The sequence below is a fragment of the Pseudophryne corroboree genome, chromosome 4 (assembly GCF_028390025.1).
Source record: "Pseudophryne corroboree isolate aPseCor3 chromosome 4, aPseCor3.hap2, whole genome shotgun sequence".
NCBI lineage: Eukaryota > Metazoa > Chordata > Amphibia > Anura > Myobatrachidae > Pseudophryne > Pseudophryne corroboree.
Window position 1 is genome coordinate 574,023,468 of NC_086447.1, and position 24,166 is coordinate 574,047,633.

Consider the following 24,166-nt stretch of genomic DNA (forward strand, 5'->3'; position numbering starts at 1 on the left):
TGCCAAGTTCCACTGTGCTTCGTATACAGACTCAGTCGCACACAGACATACAAGTGTTGCATGTCAAACTAATTAGTGCTGTCCCCTGAAGCAATTTTGTCGCATTGCAAATCGATTAAGCAGCACATTCACGCAAAAAAGACACTACACCACTCGGTACACCTCACTTGCGCCAGGCATCTCCTACTGCATGGTGTATTGAAGCTAGGTGTATAAGGACACATCTGTACATAGCCTAACTCATTGCAAAGACCCATAGAAATATGTAACATCATTATGATGTTATAATATAATCACTGAATTATGATAATTTTTTTTATTACAACTTTGAGGAACATTTTTCTTACCTTTCTTGTCTTCTGTTTTCTCTTCTACAAGATTTGTTTTTGATGCTATTGCTCCATTGTGAGCTAAGGGTTTCTGTTCTTTTGAAGCTTCCTCACTGATTGGCACCGTATGACCATTTGAAGTTCCCATATTTAATGGAACATCACTGTCTACAGTAAAAAGACTGCAGGTTATTATTTATAAAGTGCAAAGCATATTACACAGAGCTGAACCTCAAACTCATGACCTTAGTGTTGTGAGGCATCAATGCTAACAACTGTGCCACCATACTGACCATGTTTTACAGGCAAAGCATGCCATATGAAATCTATAATAAGGCCACAAATAAACAGTCAAGGCAATGCTAGGTTTGTACAAATTTCAGGTTGTTAATAGTCAAATCTGTAATCATTGAAATAAAGTATTAAATGAAAACTCAATAATATACTTCAGTCTCACTTAGGGAACCTGTAATAGCTGAGTAATGAGTTGGCAAAAAGAACACATCAGCTGCAGTTTATGACCATCAATGTATGTATGTTCTAGATCTACAGATTTTGTAGAATGTTCCGTATTGTTACTCTTATATAAATAGCACAACTGTGCTGTAGTCAACAGACATATTCATGTCACGTACTGCTACTGTGTTTACTATGTGTCACCTACTCTACTGGGTATTGGGCATATAAACACAAAGGTGTTTTCCCTATTGCCAATCTTTTTTATTGAGTTCATAAACAATCTAGGAATCTGCATCCACCAGGTTTTAGCTGCATAAAGGGGACAGCGGAGTAAGACTACCAAGGGTGCAAAATAACAGAGATGAAGTCAACACTCAAGATCTGAATAAATTGGGCTACCGTGTACCAAAAAAAACAAGTATTACGTTGGATCAAAGAGTATAAATAATATGTAAAATAGAGATTTATACCCCTTTCACACATAAGATCTGGGAAATACACGGCTATCCCCCTGTTCTTCAGATGTAGCCACTTTCATCCAGCCCCTGATGTATACACACGCATTGTGGGAGTGACTTGCCGCACCTGGGTGCGAAGAGTCACACACGTGATTAGATAATGTAAAGTATATGGGCAGATTATTCGCAAGTACACATAAATATGCACATACATCGCGTAAAATGAGTTGCACTCGCAAATGGTCTGGCTACATCTGTATGAACCTGGGTCTTAGCCGCATACGCTCATCCACACTAAACCAAAAACCAAGGAAATTCACGGGGCGGGTATCTGCCCTGGAATTTGGTGTGTCATTTAAAGGGGATGCTTTTTTGTCTCACAGTAATGACATCATTGAAACATTTGCATTTTTAGAGTAATGCTCACAAAGTTTGTTTGTTGCCAATGTGGTTTTTATTGAAAACCAATACATTTGTTACGATACAAAATAAAAAAATTAGTTGTGAAAATAACCTCTAGAGATTTTTGGGACTACACAAATACAGATGCTGCTGGCCCACTGTGTCTCCTGAAATCATGCACTGCCACTCTGCTACATGTGCTCCAGACGCATGCAGTTGATGTCATCTGCAGGTGCACCAAGCAGCCAATGAGACACTTTTCTTACAACCAGTGTCTAAAAAAAACAGGTTGGATGTGTCCTGGGTCGCTTCTGGGAAAAACCCTGTGCCAAAGGTTTGCGGACTTGGGACTCCGACCGTGTCATCCTGGTTCACATAAAGCAAAAATGCGTGTCCACAGGAAAAAAAAAAAAAAACATTGTTCAAAAACCATACTAAAAGGCCGTTTTTTCTCTCCATAAAATTTTTCAGGGCTAATTGAATTCCTCCCACAGTCAGTAAGGAACTTTATATCTCTCCCTAATTTGTCACTCTTCAAAGCTTAGTACATTTCTCACATAATATATAAAATCATTTTACATTAAAACTCTTTATTATATAATAGTTGTGACAAAATAACCCAAAAATTGCCATTCAGGATTAGATTACTCAAACACAGGAGAGCAGTAGGTATCTGTATATAATGAATATGAACTCAGCTGCTTAAAAGAGATCAATGCAAAGCACTCATACCTCAGAACCAGACAAGTCACCTAATGTCATCCTACCCATGGAAGGCAGGAGTGTATCAAACAAGTTACAGAGTGTATAAATAAACAAAATATACACTAGTCATCAGGGCCGGTGCAAGGTGCCTCAGCGCCCTAGGCAAATCTTTAAGGCGCCCCCCCCCCCTCCCAAAATAAAATAAAATGAAATGAAGATATTGAGCCCCCTAAAGTGAAAAAGTGCAGACACAGCATGTAATAAGTTCCACAGCCACCGCATGATGGTGGTCGCAGCTAGTATGCATGCATGGCCTGTTCGCACGTTAGATGAGGGAGGACATATCTGTGTGTGTATAAATATTATATATATATGTATATATATATATATATATATATATATATATATATATATATATATAGTGGTCGAAGTGGAAATTTTGAGGTGGGGGTATGGAAAAGTTAAGGTTGTAACTATGCACGCGCCGAAGAGATGCGTGTGCTCTGGAAAAAGGGGGCGTGGACACGCAAAAGGGGTGTGTCCTTCAGTGTAGTTTACTACCCCTTATGCACATTTTGCACCACAATAGTAGGACCCCTTATACTCTCTAGTACTGGTGCCCCTTTCACATTATAGCACACTGAATGACCCGAAATGCACATTATAGCACACGGTATGAGCCGAAATTCACATTGTAGCACACAGAATGAACCAAAATTCACATTATAGCACACAGTATGACCCAAAATTCACATTATAGCACACAGGATGACCCAAAATTCACATTATAGCACACAGTATTACCCAAAATTCACATTATAGCACACAGTATGACCCAAAATTCACATTATAGCACAGGGTATGAGCCGAAATTCACATTATAGCCCCTGGTATGAGCCAGGTATGCCACATGCAATGAGACAAAATTCAGGGAGAGTGACAGCAGGGACAGGGAAAGGGACAGCAGGGACAGTGAGAGTGACAGGGAAAGTGATGGCAGGGACAGGGAGATTGACAGAGGGACAGGGAAAGTGACAGCAGGGACATAGGGACAGGGAGAGTGACAGAGGGACAGGGAAAGTGACAGCAGGGACAGGGAGAGTGACAAAGACAGGGACAGCACGAGCATACAGTAGGGACTAGGGAGAGAGAGAGAGAGAAAGGCAGCAGGGTAAGATTACCTATTTAGCAGCTGCGGTGCATGAGTAGGCTGTGGTCGGCGCGGGGCGGAGGAGGCTGTGGTCTTTGGAGATGTTGCGGAGGTGCAGAGAAGGACTGAGGGCGGCAGAGGAGGACTGAGGGCAGCGGTGGTGCAACGTAGGAGGAGGCTGTGGTGGGCGGCCTTTGGTGCGGCAATGGCTCCTATGATGACCGTGGCGCTACTATTTAAAATCTGCCGTGGACCGGCAGCCAATCAGGAGTGGCCGCTCTCTGGTCTGCCTGCTCCCCAGCCTCCCCTCTCATCTCAATAGAAATGGAGGAGTGCGCGAGTCCACGCCTCTGCTTCCCCTGTGTGCGTGTTGCGTGCCCCCGCCCATCACCATGTAAATGGAGGCATGCCGCAAGTCCACACCCCCCTCGACTCACGGCACACCCATGTCTTTAGGGGGGTGTGAGTGATGCAGCAAGGGGAGGAGGGATCAGCGCCGGACATGTGGCTCCAACCCGGATGAGCAGAGAGCGCCGCGGGTGCCTCACTTTTTTTTTTTTTTGGTACACTCAGCACTCATAGGCAGTTGCCTAATGGTAGCGCCGGCCCCGGGTAACATGCAGGAGCCTAATCTTGGGTGGGGAGGAGTGGGTAACAATCTTGCTGGAGCCCAATCGTGGGTGGGAGAGTGGGAAACATGCAGGGGCCCAATCATGGGGGTAGGGGGAGGATCAGGTAATTAGACACGGGAGCCGAGCCCAGTTGCAGGGGGATCGGGTAACATGTCGGGAAACCAAACGCACCAGGGGGAAGAGGGAAAAATTATGCGGGTGCTCCTGCCATGCGGGATACTGATCGAGGGGGGGAGCTGGTAACAAGATAAAGGAGGATGGGGGGGAGGCAACACGTGGGAGCCCAATGGGGGGGGGAATCTAGTAACAAGATGCAGGAGGGGGGGGATGCAACACGTGGGAGCCGAATTGCGGGGGTGGGGGGGTTGGGGTGAGAGAATCTAGCAACATGTTGGAGCCGAGCTGAAGAGGAGCTGCTAGTAACAAGAGGGAGGGGGGGAGGCAGCGGGAGCCCAATTGCGGGGAGGGGGGAGGCAGCGGGAGCCCAACTGCGGGGAGGGGGGAGGCAGCAGGAGCCCAATTACGGGGGGGGGGGGGGGGGGGGGGAGACAGCGGGAGCCCAATTGCCGTGGGGAGGGGGGCAGGTGACGGGATACAGGAGGAGGGGGAGGCAGCAGGAGCCGAATAGCCGTGGGGGGGAGCAGGTGACAAGATGCAGGAGGAGGAGGCAGCAGGTATTGTTATGCGGACAAGTTGCAGGAGCCGATCGCGGGGAGGCGGGGGGGGAGAGCGTCGGAGCGGGTGACTCATCTCCGTAAGCCCAAACTCGGGGGGGGGGGGGGGGGATGCGGCAGCGGAGCGGCCCATCGATTAACTGCTTACTGAGCCAAAGTGGGGGTGGGGCCCGGGGGTACGCCGGAGTGGCCATCATTACGCTGGAGACAGTTGCAGGGGGAGCGTCAGTGCCAGCTCGTAAGGATAATGTGGAGTGGGACCACTCAGGAGCACATGCGCCGCCCAGCACAGCAGCCTGATTGAACATTCCACTCTGCGGGGCGGCACTGCAGGGGGGTGGGGGGGCGGCAGGGTTGTGACTTGGTGGGTGCCCACGAGCTGCTCCTCCTCTCTTACAGTATAGGAGGAGTTTGGCTAAGCTGGAGCGTTCGCTCATTCACTTGTGTGGTGCCGCCCTCCAGTGGTCGCCGCCCATAGGCAGCTGCCTAAAGCTGCCTAGTGGTAGCGCCGGCCCTGCTAGTCATTAATACTTGCCTACTCTTGAAAAAGCATTTCTGGGAGATTGTGAAATTGGGTTAATATCTACTGTATATCCCAGCGATTGAGATCCCGATGAACAGAATACTGACAGCGGCATCCTAACGTTCAAAATCCTGATAGATCCTGATGAGTATTTAACCCTAATCCTAACCCACTTCTCCCACAGCCTAACCTTAACCAACCCCCCCCCCCCCCCCTAGTGTCTAACCCTAATCCCAGTACTTACTGTCAGGATTCTAACCATCGGGATGCCACTAGGATCTTAACCACAAGAATATTAGCTACATTCCAGCAAAGCAACACCTATGAGCACTGTTAAAGTGGACATGTACTGGACTGCCTGAGCATTGTTGCTCAATAAGATCTACTTGTTGATGAAAACACACTGATACTTTTCAGAGCTCGTTCATGTATGGTGGTTGCATATTAGTGTCCATGAGAAACCTTATTTGAAAATGCATGTAGCCATAGGAATCAGTGTGCCAATGCAGACAAATGGCACTGATGATCCCATTTGAATGTATATATCTCGGATTTCTTCTTTTCCATGTATATAACAGCTATATAATATGGGTAAAGTGCAATCAAGGAAATAAATAAAAATCAGGACGATAGCTAGATCCTTCAGGGAGTCAGGGACATGGCTACTATTTCAAGGAGCCATCTGAACATTCATGGAAAGTTGGCAAGCATGGTTACCTCCAAAACGTGGACAACACAATGTAGCAGCTAACAACCACCCCCCAGTACGACCATACCCCTAACTAATGGCATACTAAGATCCCCTAACACACCATCCCCAACTACTCTACACTATGATAATATGGAGGCAAATATGCCTGTGTACCATAAGGCCATGGTGTATCCAGCTCAGGATCAAAGTAGCAACAAGAGACTACCAAAAACAACAAAATAAGCTCCTTTTTTAACCATTTTGTTACTTCAAAGTATATTTGATCCTTATTTCTTTTTAAGGATATCCTTATGCCTATCCCAAGCATTTTTAAATTGCTCTACAACCTCTGATGGGAGGATATTCCTCCTGTCCACTACCCTTTCTGGGAAAAAATTGTAAGCAGTATAAGACAATATAAATACCTTCACATAGTAACATGTTTAATTGAGGTTTGTTTTCTATGAAATAGATTATTAGCACTGCAAACAAAACAAATCAAATACACACATCTCATACAATATGGGATTGTACATTTTAGTTGTGTGGCTGTAGTTGTTGGATGGAGAGCTTCATGTTTTGGACACTATTCAGGACTACAGTGCCTTGCTAAAGTATTCACCCCCCTTGGCTTTTTACCCATTTTGTTACATTACAACCTGCCATTTAAAAAAAATGTATCTGAATTTTATGTGATGGATATGCACAAAATAGTCGGTGAAGTGAAATTAGAAAAATTTATATCAAAAATAATTTTTATAAATAAAAATTTGAAAATTGCCATGTGCATATGTATTCACCCCCTTTGCAGTGAAGCCCCTCAAAAGTTCTGGTGCAACCAATTACCTTCAGAAGTCACATAATTCGTGAAATGAAGTCCACCTGTGTGCAATCTAAGTGTCACATGATCTGTCAGTATAAACACGCCTTTTCTGAAAGGCCCCAGAGGCTGCAACACCACTAAGCAAAAGGCATCACACCATGAAGACCAAGGAGCTCTCCAAACAAGTCAGGGACACACTTGTTGAGAACTACAAGTCAGGGTTAGGTTATAAAAAAATATCCAAATCTTTGATGATCCCCCGGAGCACCATCAAATCCATCATCTTCAAATGAAAAGAACATGGTACCACAACAAACCTGCTAAGAGAGGGACGGCCACCAAAACTCACAGACCGGGCAAGGAGGGCATTAATCAGAGAGGCAGCAGAGAGACCAAAGGTAACCCTGAAGGAGCTGCAGAGTTCTACAGCAGAGACTGGTCTATCTGCGCATGTGACCACAATAAGCAGTACACTCCATAGAGCTGGGCTTTATGGAAGAGTGGCCAGAAAAAAAAACATTACTCAGTGTTAAAAATAAGAAGGCATGTTTTGAGTTTGCCAAAAGGCATGTGGACGACTCCCCAAATGTATGGAGGAAAGCTCTGGTCAGATGAAACTAAAATGTAACTTTTCTGACACCAAGGAAGACGCTATGTCTGGCGCAAACCCAACACATCCCATCACCCCAAGAACACCATCCTCACAGTGGAACATGGTGGTGGCACCATCATGCTGTGGGGATGTTTTTTACAGCAGCAGGGACTAGGAGACTGTTTCAAGTCGAGGGAAAGATGGATGGTGCTAAACACAGGGATATTCTTGAGCAAAACCTGTTTCAGTCTGCCTGTGATTTGAGACTGGGAAGGAGGTTCACCTTCCACCAGGACAATGACCCGAAGCATACTGCTAAAGCAACACTTGAGTGGTTTAAGGGGAAACATTTGTAAATGTGTTGGAATGGCCTAGTCAAAGCCCAGATCTCAATCCAATTGAGAATCTGTGGTCAGACTTGAAGATTGCTGTTCACAAGTGGAAACCATCCAACATGAAGGAGCTTTGAGCAGTTTTGCCTTGAGGAATGGGCAAAAATTCCAGTGGCAAGATGTGGCAAGCTCAGAGAGACTTATCCAAAGCGACTTGCAGTACTGACTTTAGGGGGGTTAATAGTTATGCACGCTGACGTTTTCGGTTATTTTGTCCTGTTTGTTGCTTGCTTCACAATGAAAAAAAAACCATATTCAAAGTTGTAGCCATGTTCTGTGAATGATATGATTCAAACCTTCAAACAATCCATTTTAATTCCAGGTTGTGAGGCAACAAAACATGAAAAATGCAAAGGGGGGGGGTGAATACTTTAGCAAGGCACTGTACATGCTGGACAATGAACTGTATATGCTTAACATTGGGTTGCTTGAACTAGTGCTCTGAATGCCGAACATGGAACTCTATATTCTTGCTGGGGGGGTAAACTACGTTGTGCTGTGCTATATACACAGTGCATTTTTTACTGTACTGATATATATATATCTTAAGTTGACAGGTTTGCTACTTTATCTGTAATCGTTTATACACAAAGACATAATTTAGTGTTTGTGCGCAGGACATTGGAAATTGATAGGCTGCATATTGGGGATGTAGTTGGCTTACCCAAGGAAATCTTCAAATCCATTCTATTGTAACAACCCCTTTTGAACTATAGAATAATCCTGAATCTTGTGGAATTAGATATTGTTAATTTAATGTATTCACACATTTCAGTTACTACCACTTCAGACAGTTAAGTACTCCTTTAAGTCTAATATCTGTGTCACTTACTGACAAGGGGCTGCTGTCATAATTATAAATGTCATACCATACTAACCCCTGTTCTTTGGCAAGATAATTACAAGTAGGTTTCTTATGGGTTCCCAAATCTGTCCAGAAAATTTTATGCTCACTAAGCCACATGAAAGATTCTAGGCTGCCTTATGAACAGTCCAACAGCTCCGATGCATACACTGATAGGGCAAAGTAATATGGATCAAATGGATTTTCTATTCTAAGTGATTGGTGATCGATACCTCATAGCGATCACTTGGCAAGCTACACACACACATTATGAAAGCGGACTACTTTTGCAAGCAATTATCTAAGCAAATCCAAATTCAGTGTGTTAAATAGAGAACTAGCGTTTTATAGGACCATGTCTGGATCATTTTAAATTCAGTATTAAAACTTGTGTCTGGTTATCAAACACGTCATAAATAATACTCTATGGACAAAATGCTCACCATGATCTGGAATTTCTTTGAGAACGCCTCTTCTTATAAGCTCCTCTCGGCTCTGTCTCATGGATATCTTGCGTTCTAACACTGTGCAAGTAAGAGAAGAACAGTATTATATACTATAGGATAAACACTTCATCTCTCCACTATGAACAATTTTGGAACGTATTTGAAAGTGCGTAAGTATCTTATTTTCAGAATAAAAATAGCTACTCTCAGTGGGTATGGGTTGTTGGGTCGACCCAACTTAGGTCGACACTCATTAGGTTGACCACTGAAGGTTGACATTGCCATTAGGTCGACATGGGCGTTAGATCAACATGTAGGTTTTTGACTGTTTTTGGAGTTGTTTTCTCCGTAAAGTGACGGGGAACCCAAATTAGTGCACAGTGTCCCCTACCGCTTCGTTCGGCACAGAGTACCATTCCAATCGTAGTCCACATGGATCGTTAAGTATGAAAAAATCGAAAAAATGAAAAGAATTTTTTTTTTAAAAACTCAGGTCGACCTTTTGACCTGTCAACCTAGTACATGTCGACCTAATGCATGTCGTCCTAATGGCATTGTTGACCTTCAGTTGTCGACTTAATGAGTGTCGACCTAACGACCGTAACTCCTCTTAGTTAAGAGTCTTGAAAACATCACTACAATCTGATAGTTTAAAAACATAACATGAATATTAAGTATTTTTTTTAAATAATATTTACACAGCACCTAAATATTATGCAACATTTCACATAGAATATTTAATCATTTATTGGAGAGTGGTAATTTCTAACACATAAATACACATAGGGGTGTATGCAATTGGCTCCGGTAATCTCACATATGTTGATTTCGCCCCACTGCCTATTCAATTGAGGTCGTTTTCACCCGTTTTTTTAGGGAAATTTTCACAAACGCCTGCTCACCTTTTTTCCCCCCCCCAATAATTTTTTATTGAGACATCATGAAAATCACAACACAGTTAAGATGTACATATGTCATGAAGTAATAGTACACAGGGATTAAAATCAAAAAACGTACATCAATTATTCTTTTGTTTCCAACAGTAAAGACGTTGGCTTTCTAAAAATTCAACAATTATCACGCTGACATTATTATACACAGTATAGGCAACCAAGAGGGGGGCCGCCATAAACGCCCGCTCCTAGACCAAAGATATAGGTTGGTCCTGTGCAGCCAATCTAGTCAGGTACCATGTGGTATTCTTGAGGCTGTTGTGTATGTGTAGACGTGTGTTAAGGGGCAAAGTGGAGATATAGGATTCCCAAAGATTAAAGAATCGTTCTACTAGTTTACCTTTATCTATAATGGCCTCCACCCAGTCCATCCTGAAAATATGATTTCGCTTATTTAAAAATAATGGTATCTGTGGTGGCGTACTATTTATCCATCCCTGCAGTATCGTCTTTTTCCCCGCCGCACTTAAGGCTATCAGTATTCTTTTACATTCCGACGGCATGCGGAGAGCAGGATCAATGATACCCAAAACTGCCCATTCGGGGGTAAAGGGCACATAGGTTATTAAGTTAGCCTCCGCATATCTCCTAACTAGATGCCAGAAATATTGCACAATCGGACATTCCCACAAACAATGAAAGGTATCAGCCTCACTCTGGTGGCATTTTGGACAGGAATGTGATTCAGTCGCTCCCATATGGAAGCGCCGTAATGGTTATAGGTAAGTGTTATGATACACATTAAGAAACAATTCAGTGTACATGCTTGCAGGGAGGACTTTTCGGGAGTAAAGTAGTGCTTTTTCCATGATTGGTATGGTCAGGACAGGGAAGTGAGCCAACCATGAGGACACATCACCTGTCACAGTAGCGTGATCTAATATTTTTCTAAAAAAAGTATAGTGGATGGAGATGGCCTTGTGATTCGGTACAGGGTGTGTTAAGAGGCTATACAGGGGATTGGTCCAGTCCCCATCCGCAAAGTGTGCAAGAACATGTCTGACATAGAATTGTGTTTGTAGAAATGGAAGGGGAGAGGAAGCAGTCACCACATGCCTCGTGGAAACCTCTGAGAGGGTGAGCAGATGGTGGTCTTCCACAGACACCAATGAGCGAATTGACATTATACCATCCTCCCTCCACATTTTGAAGGAATGGGCAGCCACGCCGTCCAAAAAGTTCGAGTTTCTAATCAGAGGTAAGTGTAAGGATTGGTACGGGTTCAATTTCGCATCATGTCGCAGTATGTGCCACACTTTCCTAGTGGACCATAGAAGAGGGTTAGACCGAATATGGTCAGGTATTTCCCAGTCGTGTTGGTGGAGGAAACATGTCAAGGCTACAGTCGGTAGGAAGCACTGTTCGAGAGATGTATTCGTATAGATAGAGCTGTTTTGCAGCCAATCCCTTAAATGTCTCGAGAGCAGCATGATTATAAACCACTACATCTGGAAAATTGATACCCCCATTGGATTTGGGTTGAGCAAGCTTGGGCAAAGCAATACGAGCTCGGCCCCCCTTCCATATGAAGGTTCTAATGAGTTTATTAATCTGTTGCGAGTCCTGCTTAGTCAACAATATGGGAAGTGTTTGCAAGGGGTATAGTATGTGTGGTATAGCCACCATTTTTAAGAGGTTAGCCCTACCGAGATATGACAATGGAAGACGTTCCCACCTCTTAATATCATCAGTTAGGGTGTGTATGGCCTTATGTACGTTGAGTTTGTATAGTTACAAAATATAACGTGGCACCATAACACCCAAGTATATAATATATGTGGTCACCCAGTGTAAGGGGAAACGCGTGGCCCAAGGTGGACACGTCACATTGCCACACAACAACAAAAGCTATAGATTTGTCCATATTAATACTAAAACCCGAAATGTGACCAAATAATTGAATCTTGTCTAAAATCTGGGTAAGGGAGTGTTCGGGGTCTGATATATAAAGAAGAATGTCGTCAGCAAAAGCTGAGAGTTTAATTTCCCGACCACCCACTTTTATACCTTTGAAAACAGACCAATCCTGTAATGTCCTAAGCAATGGGTCGAGGGCTAAATTAAATAGCAGAGGCGATAGAGGGCATCCCTGACGGCTTCCCCTTTCCAAAAAGAATCATTGGCCTCTGATCCCATTAATTAATAGAGAGGCAGACGGGGCTTTGTAGATATATCGTATATAGTTAATAAAGCTCGTGTTCGTGTCAAACCCTCTTCTCTCCAATACGGCAAACAAATGTGGCCATAGTACCATATCAAAGGCCTTATTAGCGTCGAGGCTAAGAAGCATATTTGAGTCTGTGCATGAAGACTGGGACGCCACCACCGCCACCAGAGCCGTGCGGATTGCCTTAACCACATGCCTGCCAGTTACAAAACCCATTTGTGTCGTGGTGAGGATATCAGGGAGAACGGATTGAAGCCGCATCGCCATTATCTTGGCTAATAGTTTGTAATCTACACTTAAGAGACTAATTGGTCTGTAGGAGGAAAGGAAATTGGTGTCCCTACCCGGTTTAGGGATAAGTGTAATAAAGGCTTCATTAAAGAGCGGGGAAGGAGAACTCCTCTCATGTATTGCGTGAAACAATTCCAGTAAGGAGGGGACAATCTGGGCCTGTAACATGCGGTAATAATCTCCCGACAAGCCATCTGGGCCCGGAGACTTACCATGGGGCAAATTGGAGATAGCAGTGTTAATTTCCTCCGCCGTTATAGGACCCACAAGGGCATCTCTCTGGTCTCTGGTATGGGGGGGGCAATACTTCATCTGTGAGCAACTGTGTTTGTATATCTGTATCTATTTGAGTCGATCGAAACAAGGACTGGAAATAGAATTGAAATTGTTCTACTATTTCCTGAGATTTAGTGATAACTCGGCCGGACCTGGTGTGATTTATGGTGGTTATAACATGTCGTTTTTGAGGAGGTCTAGAGATGACCGCCAATAATCTACCAGCCTTATTGCCCCATCTATAAAAATAAGAATTTACTCACCGGTAATTCTATTTCTCGTAGTCCGTAGTGGATGCTGGGGACTCCGTAAGGACCATGGGGAATAGACGGCTCCGCAGGAGACTGGGCACACTAAAAGAAAGATTTGGTACTACCTGGTGTGCACTGGCTCCTCCCTCTATGCCCCTCCTCCAGACCTCAGTTAGGATACTGTGCCCGGAAGAGCTGACACAATAGGGAAGGATTTTGAATCCCGGGTAAGACTCATACCAGCCACACCAATCACACCGTATAACTCGTGATATTTAACCCAGTTAACAGTATGAAATACAACTGAGCCTCTCAACAGATGGCTCAACAATAACCCTTTAGTTAGGCAATAACTATATACAAGTATTGCAGACAATCCGCACTTGGGATGGGTGCCCAGCATCCACTACGGACTACGAGAAATAGAATTACCGGTGAGTAAATTCTTATTTTCTCTGACGTCCTAGTGGATGCTGGGGACTCCGTAAGGACCATGGGGATTATACCAAAGCTCCCAAACGGGCGGGAGAGTGCGGATGACTCTGCAGCACCGAATGAGAGAACTCAAGGTCCTCCTCAGCCAGGGTATCAAATTTGTAGAATTTAGCAAACGTGTTTGCCCCTGACCAAGTAGTAGCTCGGCAAAGTTGTAAAGCCGAGACCCCTCGGGAAGCCACCCAAGATGAGCCCACCTTCCTCGTGGAATGGACTTTTACTGATTTAGGATGCGGCAATCCAGCCGCAGAATGCGCCAGCTGAATTGTGCTACAAATCCAGCGAGCAATAGTCTGCTTAGAAGCAGGAGCACCTATTTTGTTGGGTGCATACAGGATAAAAAGCGAGTCAGTTTTCCTGACTCCAGCCGTCCAGGAAACATAAATTTTCAAGGCCCTGACTACGTCCAGTAACTTGGAATCCTCCAAGTCCTTAGTAGCCGCAGGCACCACAATAGGTTGGTTTAAGTGAAAAGCTGATACCACCTTAGGGAGAAATTGGGGACGAGTCCTCAATTCTGCCCTATCCATATGGAAAATCAGATAAGGGCTTTTACATGACAAAGCCGCCAATTCTGACACACGCCTGGCCGAAGCCAAGGCCAATAACATGACCACTTTCCACGTGAGATATTTGAGATCCACGGTTTTTAGTGGTTCAAACCAATGTGATTTTTGGAAACTCAACACCACATTGAGATCCCAAGGTGCCACAGGAGGCACAAAAGGGGGCTGAATATGAAGCACTCCCTTTACAAAAGTCTGAACTTCAGGTAGTGAAGCCAGTTCTTTCTGGAAGAAAATCGACAGAGCCGAAATCTGGACCTTAATGGAACCCAATTTTAGGCCCATAGTCACTCCTGACTGTAGGAAGTGCAGAAAACGACCCAGCTGAAATTCCTCTGTAGGGGCCTTCCTGGCCTCACACCACGCAACATATTTTCGCCAAATGCGGTGATAATGGTTTGCGGTTACTTCTTTCCTGGCTTTTATCAGCGTAGGAATGACTTCCTCCGGAATGCCCTTTTGCTTTAGGATCCGGAATTCAACCGCCATGCCGTCCAACGCAGCCGCGGTAAGTCTTGGAACAGACAGGGCCCCTGCTGTAGCAGATCCTGTCTGAGCGGTAGAGGCCATGGGTCCTCTGATATTATTTCTGTAAGTTCTGGGTACCAAGCTCTTCTTGGCCCATCCGGAACCACGAGTATCGTTCTTACTCCTCGTTTTCTTATTATTCTCAGTACCTTTGGTATGAGAGGCAGAGGAGGGAATACATAAACCGACTGGTACACCCACGGTGTCACTAGAGCATCCACAGCTATTGCCTGAGGGTCCCTTGACCTGGCGCAATTTTTTGTTTAGGCGGGACGCCATCATGTCCACCTGTGGCCTTTCCCAACGGTTTACCAACAGTTGGAAGACTTCTGGATGAAGTCCCCACTCTCCCGGGTGTCGGTCGTGTCTGCTGAGGAAGTCTGCTTCCCAGTTGTCCACTCCCGGAATGAACACTGCTGACAGTGCTAAGACGTGATTTTCCGCCCATCGGAGAATCCTTGTGGCTTCTGCCATCGCCATCCTGCTTCTTGTGCCGCCCTGTCGGTTTACATGGGCGACTGCCGTGATGTTGTCTGATTGGATCAGTACCGGCTGGTTTTGAAGCAGAGGCCTCGCCAGACTTAGGGCATTGTAAATGGCCCTCAGTTCCCGAATATTTATGTGCAGGGACGACTCCTGACTTGACCAAAGTCCTTGGAAATTTCTTCCCTGTGTGACTGCCCCCAGCCTCGAAGGCTGGCATCCGTGGTTACCAGGACCCAGTCCTGTATGCCGAATCTGCGGCCCTCTTGAAGATGAGCACTCTGCAGCCACCACAGTAGAGGTACCCTGGTCCTTGGAGACAGGGTTATCAGCCGATGCATCTGAAGATGCGATCCCGACCACTTGTCCAAGAGGTCCCACTAAAAGGTTCTTGTATGGAACCTGCCGAATGGAATTTTGCTTCGTAAGAAGCTACCATTTTTCCCAGGACTCGTGTGCAGTGATGCACCGATACCTGTTTTGGTTTCAGGAGGTCTCTGACTAGAGATGACAGCTCCTTGGCTTTCTCCTGCGGGAGAAACACTTTTTTCTGTTCTGTGTCCAGAACCATCCCCAGTAACAGTAGGCGTGTGGTAGGAACCAGCTGTGACTTTGGAATGTATAGAATCCATCCGTGCTGTTGTAGCACTTCCCGAGATAGTGCTACTCCGACCAACAACTGCTCCTTGAACCTCGCCTTTATAAGGAGATCGTCCAAGTACGGGATAATTAAAACTCCCTTTTTTCGAAGGAGTATCATCATTTCTGCCATTACCTTGGTAAAGACCCTCGGTGCCGTGGACAGTCCAAACGGCAGTGTTTGGAATTGGTAATGGCAATCCTGTACCACAAATCTGAGGTACTCCTGGTGAGGATGGTAAATGGGGACATGTAGGTAAGCATCCTTGATGTCCAGGGATACCATGTAATCCCCCTCCTCCAGGCTTGCAATAACCGCCCTGAGCGATTCCATCTTGAACTTGAATTTTTTTATGTATGTGTTCAAGGATTTCAAATTTAAAACGGGTCTCACCGAACCATCCGTTTTCGGTACCACAAACAGTGTGGAATAGTAACCCCGTCCTTGTTGAAGTAGGGGCACCTTGACTATCACCTGCTGGGAATACAGCTTGTGAATTGCCTCTAGCACAGCCTCCCTGCCTGAGGGAGTTGTCGGCAAGGCAGATTTGAGGAAACGGCGGGGGGGGAGACGCCTCGAATTCCAGCTTGTACCCCTGAGATACTACTTGAAGGATCCAGGGATCCACCTGTGAGCGAGCCCACTGATCGCTGAAATTTTTGAGGCGGCCCCCCACCGTACCTGGCTACGCCTGTGGAGCTCCCGCGTCATGCGGTGGACTCAGAGGAAGCGGGGGAAGAATTTTGATTCTTGGAACTGGCTGACTGGTGCAGCTTTTTCCCTCTTCCCTCGTCTCTGTGCAGAAAGGAAGCGCCTTTGACCCGCTTGCTTTTCTGAAGCCGAAAGGACTGTACCTGATAATACAGTGCTTTTCTTAGGCTGTGAGGAAACCTGAGGTAAAAAAAAAATGTCTTCCCAGCTGTTGCTGTGGATACGAGGTCCCAGAGACCATCCCCAAACAATTCCTCACCCTTATAAGGCTCTATGTGCCTTTTAAAGTCAGCATCACCTGTCCAGTGTCGGGTCTCTAATACCCTCCTGACAGAATGGACATTGCATTAATTCTGGATGCCAGCCGGCAAAATATCCCTCTGTGCATCCCTCATATATAAGACGACGTCTTATGTTCGCAAAATAGTATCCCTGTTTGACAGGGTTACAGACCACGCTGCAGCAGCACTATCTGCAGGTCTCAGTCTAGTACCCGAGTGTGTAAATACAGACTTCAGGCTAGCCTCCTGCTATTTATCAGCAGGTACCTTCAAAGTGGCCGTATCCTAAGACGGCAGTGCCACCTTTTTTGACAAACGTGTGAGCGCCTTATCCACCCTAGGCGTAACTTATCCACTGGCGGGAAAGGGTACGCCATCAGTAACTTTTTAGAAATTACCAGTTTCTTATCGGGGGAACCCACGCTTTTTCACACTTCATTCACTCATTTGATGGGGGAACAAAACACTGCCTGCTTTTTCTCCCCACACATAAAACCCTTTTTTAGTGGTACTTGGGTTAATGTCAGAAATGTGTAACACATTTTTTATTGCCGAGATCATGTAACGGATGTTCCTAGTGGATTGTGTATATGTCTCAACCTCGTCGACACTGGAGTCAGACTCCGTGTCGACATCTGTGTCTGCCATCTGAGGGAGCGGGCGTTTTTGAGCCCCTGATGGCCTTTGAGACGCCTGGGCAGGCGCGGGCTGAGAAGCCGGCTGTCCCATAGCTGTTACGTCATCCAGCCTTTTATGTAAGGAGTTGACACTGTCGGTTAATACCTTTCACCTATCCATCCACTCTGGTGTCGGCCCACAGGGGGCGACATCCCATTTATCGGCATCTGCTCCGCCTCCACATAAGCCTCCTCATAAAACATGTCGACACAGCCGTACCGACATACCGCACACACACAGGGAATGCTCTGACTGAGGACAGGACCCCACACAGCCCTTTGGGGAGACAGAGAGAGAGAGTATGCCAGCACACACCAGAGTGCTATATAATGTAGGGATAAACACTATCACTGAGTGAATTTTCCCCAATAGCTGCTTGTATAAACAATATTGCGCCTAAATTTAGTGCCCCCCCTCTCTTTTTAACCCTTTGAGCCTGAAAACTACAGGGGAGAGGCTGGGGAGCTGTCTTCCAGCTACACTGTGAAGAGAAAATGGCGCCAGTGTGCCGAGGGAGATAGCTCCGCCCCTTTTTCGCGGACTTTTCTCCCGCTTTTTTATGGATTCTGGCAGGGGTAATTATCACATATATAGCCTCTGGGGCTATATATTGTGATTATTTTGCCCCCCCCCCCCCCCAGCGCCATGCACCCTCAGTGACCGGAGTGTGAAGTGTGTATGAGGAGCAATGGCGCACAGCTGCAGTGCTGTGCGCTACCTTGGTGAAGACTGAAGTCTTCTGCCGCCGATTTTCCGGACCATCTTCATGCTTCTGGCTCTGTAAGGGGGACGGCGGCGCGGCTCCGGGAACGAACACCAAGGACGGGTCCTGCGGTCGATCCCTCTGGAGCTAATGGTGTCCAGTAGCCTAAGAAGCCCAAGCTAGCTGCAAGCAGGTAGGTTCGCTTCTTCTCCCCTTAGTCCCTCGTTGCAGTGAGCCTGTTGCCAGCAGGTCTCACTCTAAAATAAAAAACCTAACATATACTTTCTTTCTAGGAGCTCAGGAGAGCTTCTAGTGTGCATCCAGCTCGGCCGGGCACAGAAATCTAACTGAGGTCTGGAGGAGGGGCATAGAGGGAGGAGCCAGTGCACACCAGGTAGTACCAAATCTTTCTTTTAGTGTGCCCAGTCTCCTGCGGAGCCGTCTATTCCCCATGGTCCTTACGGAGTCCCCAGCATCCACTAGGACGTCAGAGAAATGTATTTTTGGTGAAGTCTAAGGAATGTTTCGCTTGGGTAGCTAAGTAGGTTTCAAGCAGGCGTCTAGCCTGTTTGTATTCATTAAGAGTAGTCTCCGTTGGGTTAGAGGTATATATTCGGAAGGCCCTGGACATGGCTGCTTTTAACGTAGAGTATTCCAATTTGGAATCTCTTTTTTTCCGGGTGACATAACTAATAATGTGACCCCTCATCACTGCCTTTGAGGCATTCCAAAAGATTTCGGGTTTGTCCCAATATTCTATGTTGTCATCAACTTAATTGGTCCAGTGATATGTTAGGTATAGTTTAAAGTCCTCTGAGTCTGCCAGGTATTGTGGGAATCGCCAAATACGATCTGTCGAATGCATATGGGGATGGGTCAGCGCTAGCGTGACGGGAGCATAACCAGAGATCAATATATCGAGTACATCTACCCCAGCAATCTGGGACATTAGGTCATCGGCAATGAAGAACCTGTCAATACGAGACAAAGTTTCATGTGCCAACGATAAATGGGTGTGCGTCCTGTCAGTAGGGTGCAGCAATCTCCATGGGTCAGAGAGGTCTAGGGAGTCTCGAAATGCCAACAGGTGTCTGCTTTGGGAGTCAGTGGTTCTCGACACAGTCGGTGATCTGTCTACTGTGGGATCGTCCACCATGTTATAATCCCCACCCACTATTAGGGAGTAGTTTGTTTTGCTTAGAAGAATGTGGGCAAAGTCCTGAATAAATAATGTGTGTGTATTAACATTCGGGGCGTACAAGTTGACAAGGGTATATTTGGTATGAAAAAGCTCTATGTCTATAATGATATACCTGCCTTCGGGATCAATGATTTCTGTCAAAACAGTAACCGGGAGATTTTTTTGAAAAAGTATGGCTACCCCTCTGGCTTTTGTGCGAAAAGGAGCAGCGATACAAGAACCAAGCCATGGTGCTTTCAATACATTTTCCTCACCTGCCAGCCAGTGTGTTTCCTGTAAGAAAATCACATTTGAGTGGAAGCGTTTAAGGTGCGTGACCACTTGTCGTCGTTTGATTGGGGAATTAAGCCCTCCTACATTCCAAGAAATGAATTGTATCAGTTTCGGGGGTATTACCTCAGACGAGGAAGAAACTGTAGACGGCATGGCTACCCAATCCCCCCAGGGCGGTGAGAAATCTGACAGGTAAGCAATAAATTCAAGTTGACAGTGGCGGCCCCCATCCCAACCCAAGGTCGCCAGGATAGCAGTGATTTTAACAGCATAAACATCAGCGCAACGTGAAATGTGTAGCACAGTCTTAATATCGGAAAGAACAATAGTGAACCATAATGACTCATAACTCTATTTTCTAACATTTTCCTAACAACCAAAACCTTGGTGGGCACCAACTAGGTCTAGTGGTGCGCACACAAAATACTAACAAAATAATTACTAAATTAATAAAAATGGATACTTATAGCAAATTGCAGTATGAACTATAAGAGAAGGGAAGAAAAAAGAAAAAAAAACAAGTAATAGGCAAACACACATCTGCCCGAGGTTGGAGTACCCTAACTAGTCAACCCATGGCATATCGACAGATACCCTAAGTAACAGGCGACTTTGATGGGGATTTGTGAGTCAAAAAGTGAGATCTCGCCACTTCCGGGTCTGTGTAAAACATTTGATTACCATTCTCTAAGACCCGCAGTTTGGCCGGGTACAGCAAGGCAAACCTGATATTTTTACTATGTAAATGGGAGCAAACGTCAGAGAATTCCTTCCTTTTCTGAGCCACTGCAGCCGAGAAGTCCTGAAAGATCAGAATCTTGTGACCCTTGACCAACAATTCCCTAGTGTTACGATAAGCTGTGAGAACCTGTTCTTTGGCCCTGTAGTCTTGGTAACGAGCAATGACCGGGCGGGAGCGCTTCCGCGTCCCATCCTGCATCGCCCCCAGCCTATGAACCCTTTCGAGATGAGGGATTTCCATATCATCCATGATTCCCAACGAGTTTGGGAGGTCAATAGAAAGATAGGAGGAGAGGGCTTGGCCCGTCAAGGACTCCGGAAAGCCTATAAATCGCAGGTTATTCCTACGAGATCTATTCTCCAGGTCCTCAACTTTATCCTGCAGTTGTTGTATATATTTATATTGGGATGATATCTCCTCCTAACAGGATTGGACCAAGTCCTCAGTGTCACCCAATCTCGTTTCCAACGCAGTAAGACGCGTCACATGAGAGTCTATGCGAGCCAAACCAGTTTCTAAGCGAGCCTGTAGGTCGTAAAACGCTTATCAAGCAAGGGCATAAGGAAATCTGAAATCTCTTTTGCTGTCAGAGGGGGAGTTTTGTCACTGGGTAGGCTAGGTGATTCCGACCCATGTCCAACCGGGGAGGGTGGACCCGATTTAGGGGGGCCTCTTTCCCCTTCCCTGCTTTATAAGAGGTGTTGGATTGTTTTTCGGAGGCATGGTCTTGTCGAGGTATCTGTCCGTACCCCAGAGAATGAAATGTGGAACAATCAACGTCTCCTACAAGTAGTGTTCCCCCAGGTACAGACAGTGTCGGAAAAACAGAGGTGATTACATATAAAGCTCGGGCGGAGGTGTAAAACCAACTCTTATTATCTAGAGCATACCGCAACCCGCGAGAAAGCCCATGGAGCAGCCCCGACAACAAACTACAGTAATTCTCGGCTGAGGTGAGAACATATATCTAGGAACGGTATAGTGTGTCAAGCAATACAGAATACAATATCTGAATAAAAATAACAAACATCACATGAAGGTATAAGAAAATAACAAACGGTACATAAAGGTTGCTTCAGGAGCCAGCAAAGCTGAGTATACGGCTAAAGCAATCAAGGAAACACAGAAGAAGAATGCAAACTCTCTGTGAGTCTCCTAACAAAGAATCACTAAGTGGCACTATTCCCTCTGTTGCAGCATTATGCAAGCTGCACAACCCTTAACACATAGTCAGGTGATACGATTTCCCTTGTACAGCAAACAAAGCCTAGGCTCGGCAATCAGGGGGAATGATATATAGAGTCCTCCTCTGGGAGTAGAATGTTTCAATATAGCACCAGCCGGTGCTGTGCAGCATCAGAGGAAATGGCAGGCACTCCGACAAGGACCACGGCAACTCAGTAGACCAGTCCCATACATTGATATATAATAGGCACTCGAATAGGAGGGAGGAGGGAAAGAGAGGAGCAAGTGAGGGTAGCTTTGTCAAGGAGGATAGGGATGCATTGCGGGGGGGGGGGGGGAGGGTCACACAGGAGGGGGGGCGGCACCAAGTGGGGGGCAATGTAGAAGAAGAAAGGGGGGATTGTTAGTAAGGGGCAGTAGGGGGGACAAACAATATTAGTACCTGGGGCAGTTGCAAGGCCGTGCAGGCGAGCACCAGTAGCAGCAGACAGCAGGTCATTTCCAGGAACACCAGCGACCGAAGGCCCTGAGAGTCGCAGTCCCAAGGTCCCCCGAGTATCAGCTGAATGGACGGGCGGTCTCAGCGGTACAGGTGTAGAAGGGGCACCTTTACAATCAGGAGCACATCTGGATGGACACACAGCCGCACGGTAGGCGTACACTCCCGCCGGCTCCCGCGGTCATGTATCAGGGCACGGGTCAGGGTGGGCAGCAGCAGCTCCAGCCAGTGAAGCGTCTGTGGCAGTGTGAGCGGATAACCGCGGCAATCCCCGAGGGCACCCCCAGTGGCACGGAGTCAGGCGGACCACGGAGGCCTCAGAGGAATCCGCTGCGCTCGTGGGGCAGTCGGGCTGGTGGCAAGGGGACGGCTCACGCCGCGCTCCGATCCACGAAAAGGGGAGGCAGGTAGGCCCTCCAGCAGGAGCAGTGGCCAGCGTCAGGACCCTAAATAACTGCAGCAGGAAGGATCCCCAAAGCGGCTGCAGCAAGCGTGCTCCACAAGGGCCGTAGTAGCGGCAGAGAGTTCCCCCGTCTACACCACTAGGGGGGTCCCGATGGCCCCGGCAGTCAGGTAGTCACAGCAGGAACAGTCCGATATCGGTGCAGTCCTGGCAGATCCACCGCCGGGCGTAGTCAGCACGTCCACTTCAACCTGCCTCGGGAAAGCAGAGCAGGACACAGCTCCCCAAATCCCCATTGCCGGAGACACGGCCGATCAAACGGGGGCCGGTGGGGTATGGTCCTGATGCACACCCCCGTAGGAGAGTAATTAGGTATAGGTGCGTGGTCTCCAGGATCCAGCCGCACCACAAGCACGATGGGGCTCCCAGGGGCAAAGGATGCTGGGGCGCTGCGTCCGTCTCGACAGTCTCCCGCAGCACCGCACAGCAAGCCAGCGGCGGGGAGCGCGTCGTCACCCGTCGCAGCTCGGGTCTTCGTATGGTCCTCGCCTCCACCGTCCCGCGAGCTCTCTCCCCCCGAATAGATGCCAAAGCCAGGTAAAGGACAAGACTGCTGCCACTGGGCGCGCTGACAGCCCGTCAGGAAACAAGTCAGGGAGCCGGCACGTAGGTGTACAATGGGTGAGGGAGGGGGCACGCTACTCCCGGTGTCTCAGGCTGCCACGAGGGCCATCAGTGTCGGTGGCTGGACTCCGGTGTATTAGAAACGCTCCCCAATAAAAAGGGTCTTAAAGTGTTCCCCACAGTGTGCACTCTGCATGTAATTGAGTGGTGTATCCAATCTAGCAGGGTTTAAGCAGGATGGGCACCGATTTTGCGGGATGGTGTAGGGAGCTCAGTAAAATGCGGCCATGCTGGATGCCCCGCCCACCAGAAGTCCTGTTCAACTTTTTTTTTGTGAAAAGGCATTGGTGAAAAATGCCTCAAAATCAGCGAAAATGGACCGTGTTTTCACCAGCGCAGGTGAGAAAAAAACATGTGGATTGGCGAATCCACGTTTTTTGCTCCTGCTGAATTTTTAGCCTAGACGAAAAAAGGGCCCTGATACTGAATAGGGTGAATTCCTATTCACCCTGAAAATAGCGAAAAGTCAAGTTTTTTTCACCTAGGCGAAAAAAAAGAACCTAATTATATACCCCCCTATAGGCTTAATTAACCACAAATAAACTACACACTTATAGGGGCAATGGTTCATGTCCCATGCCCACAGTGCCCTGAGGCAGTAATGCTAATCAGTGTGCCATCATGCAACCCAATAGCATTATTTTATTCTATTACATCAATCCATCATTATGCTATGAAATTTAAAAACACAGTAAAAGGGGAAAAATCTCAGGTAAATAGCCTGTTTTCGGGTGCTGAAACCATGGTAATACGTAGGTCCAGGAACTTATCCCAGATTCTGTGGGCGGTATGTAATGGAGTCACAAGTCAACATTGGGATTTCCCGCTTAGTTTTAGTCTAAGCTTAAAAACCGCATCCTAGCCCTAACCCTAGAACTAGATTCTAGCTGTCAACATTCACAATGTCACAGTTAGGTCAATGTTGACATTGTGAATGTCGACTAACTGACTACATACCCAAACAGTCAGCAATTAGCTTTTCTGTGTGCAAATTAAAAGGTACTTGTGTACTTTATGGACTCATGTACGGACGGAC

General features: G+C 46.5%; 1 protein-coding gene across 3 annotated transcripts in view; it reads right to left on the minus strand.

The window, feature by feature from the left end:
• The window catches only part of PHACTR2 (phosphatase and actin regulator 2), a 345,447-nt gene that overhangs the window by 68,914 nt on the left and 252,367 nt on the right, over positions 1-24,166 (minus strand). For all 3 annotated transcript variants that reach the window (XM_063917469.1, XM_063917468.1, XM_063917470.1), the window contains exons 3-4: positions 9,118-9,198; positions 348-497 (exon numbers count right to left, since the gene is read on the minus strand). In XM_063917469.1, the coding sequence (XP_063773539.1) occupies positions 348-497; positions 9,118-9,198 (231 nt within the window). The remainder of the gene's footprint in view (positions 1-347; positions 498-9,117; positions 9,199-24,166) is intronic.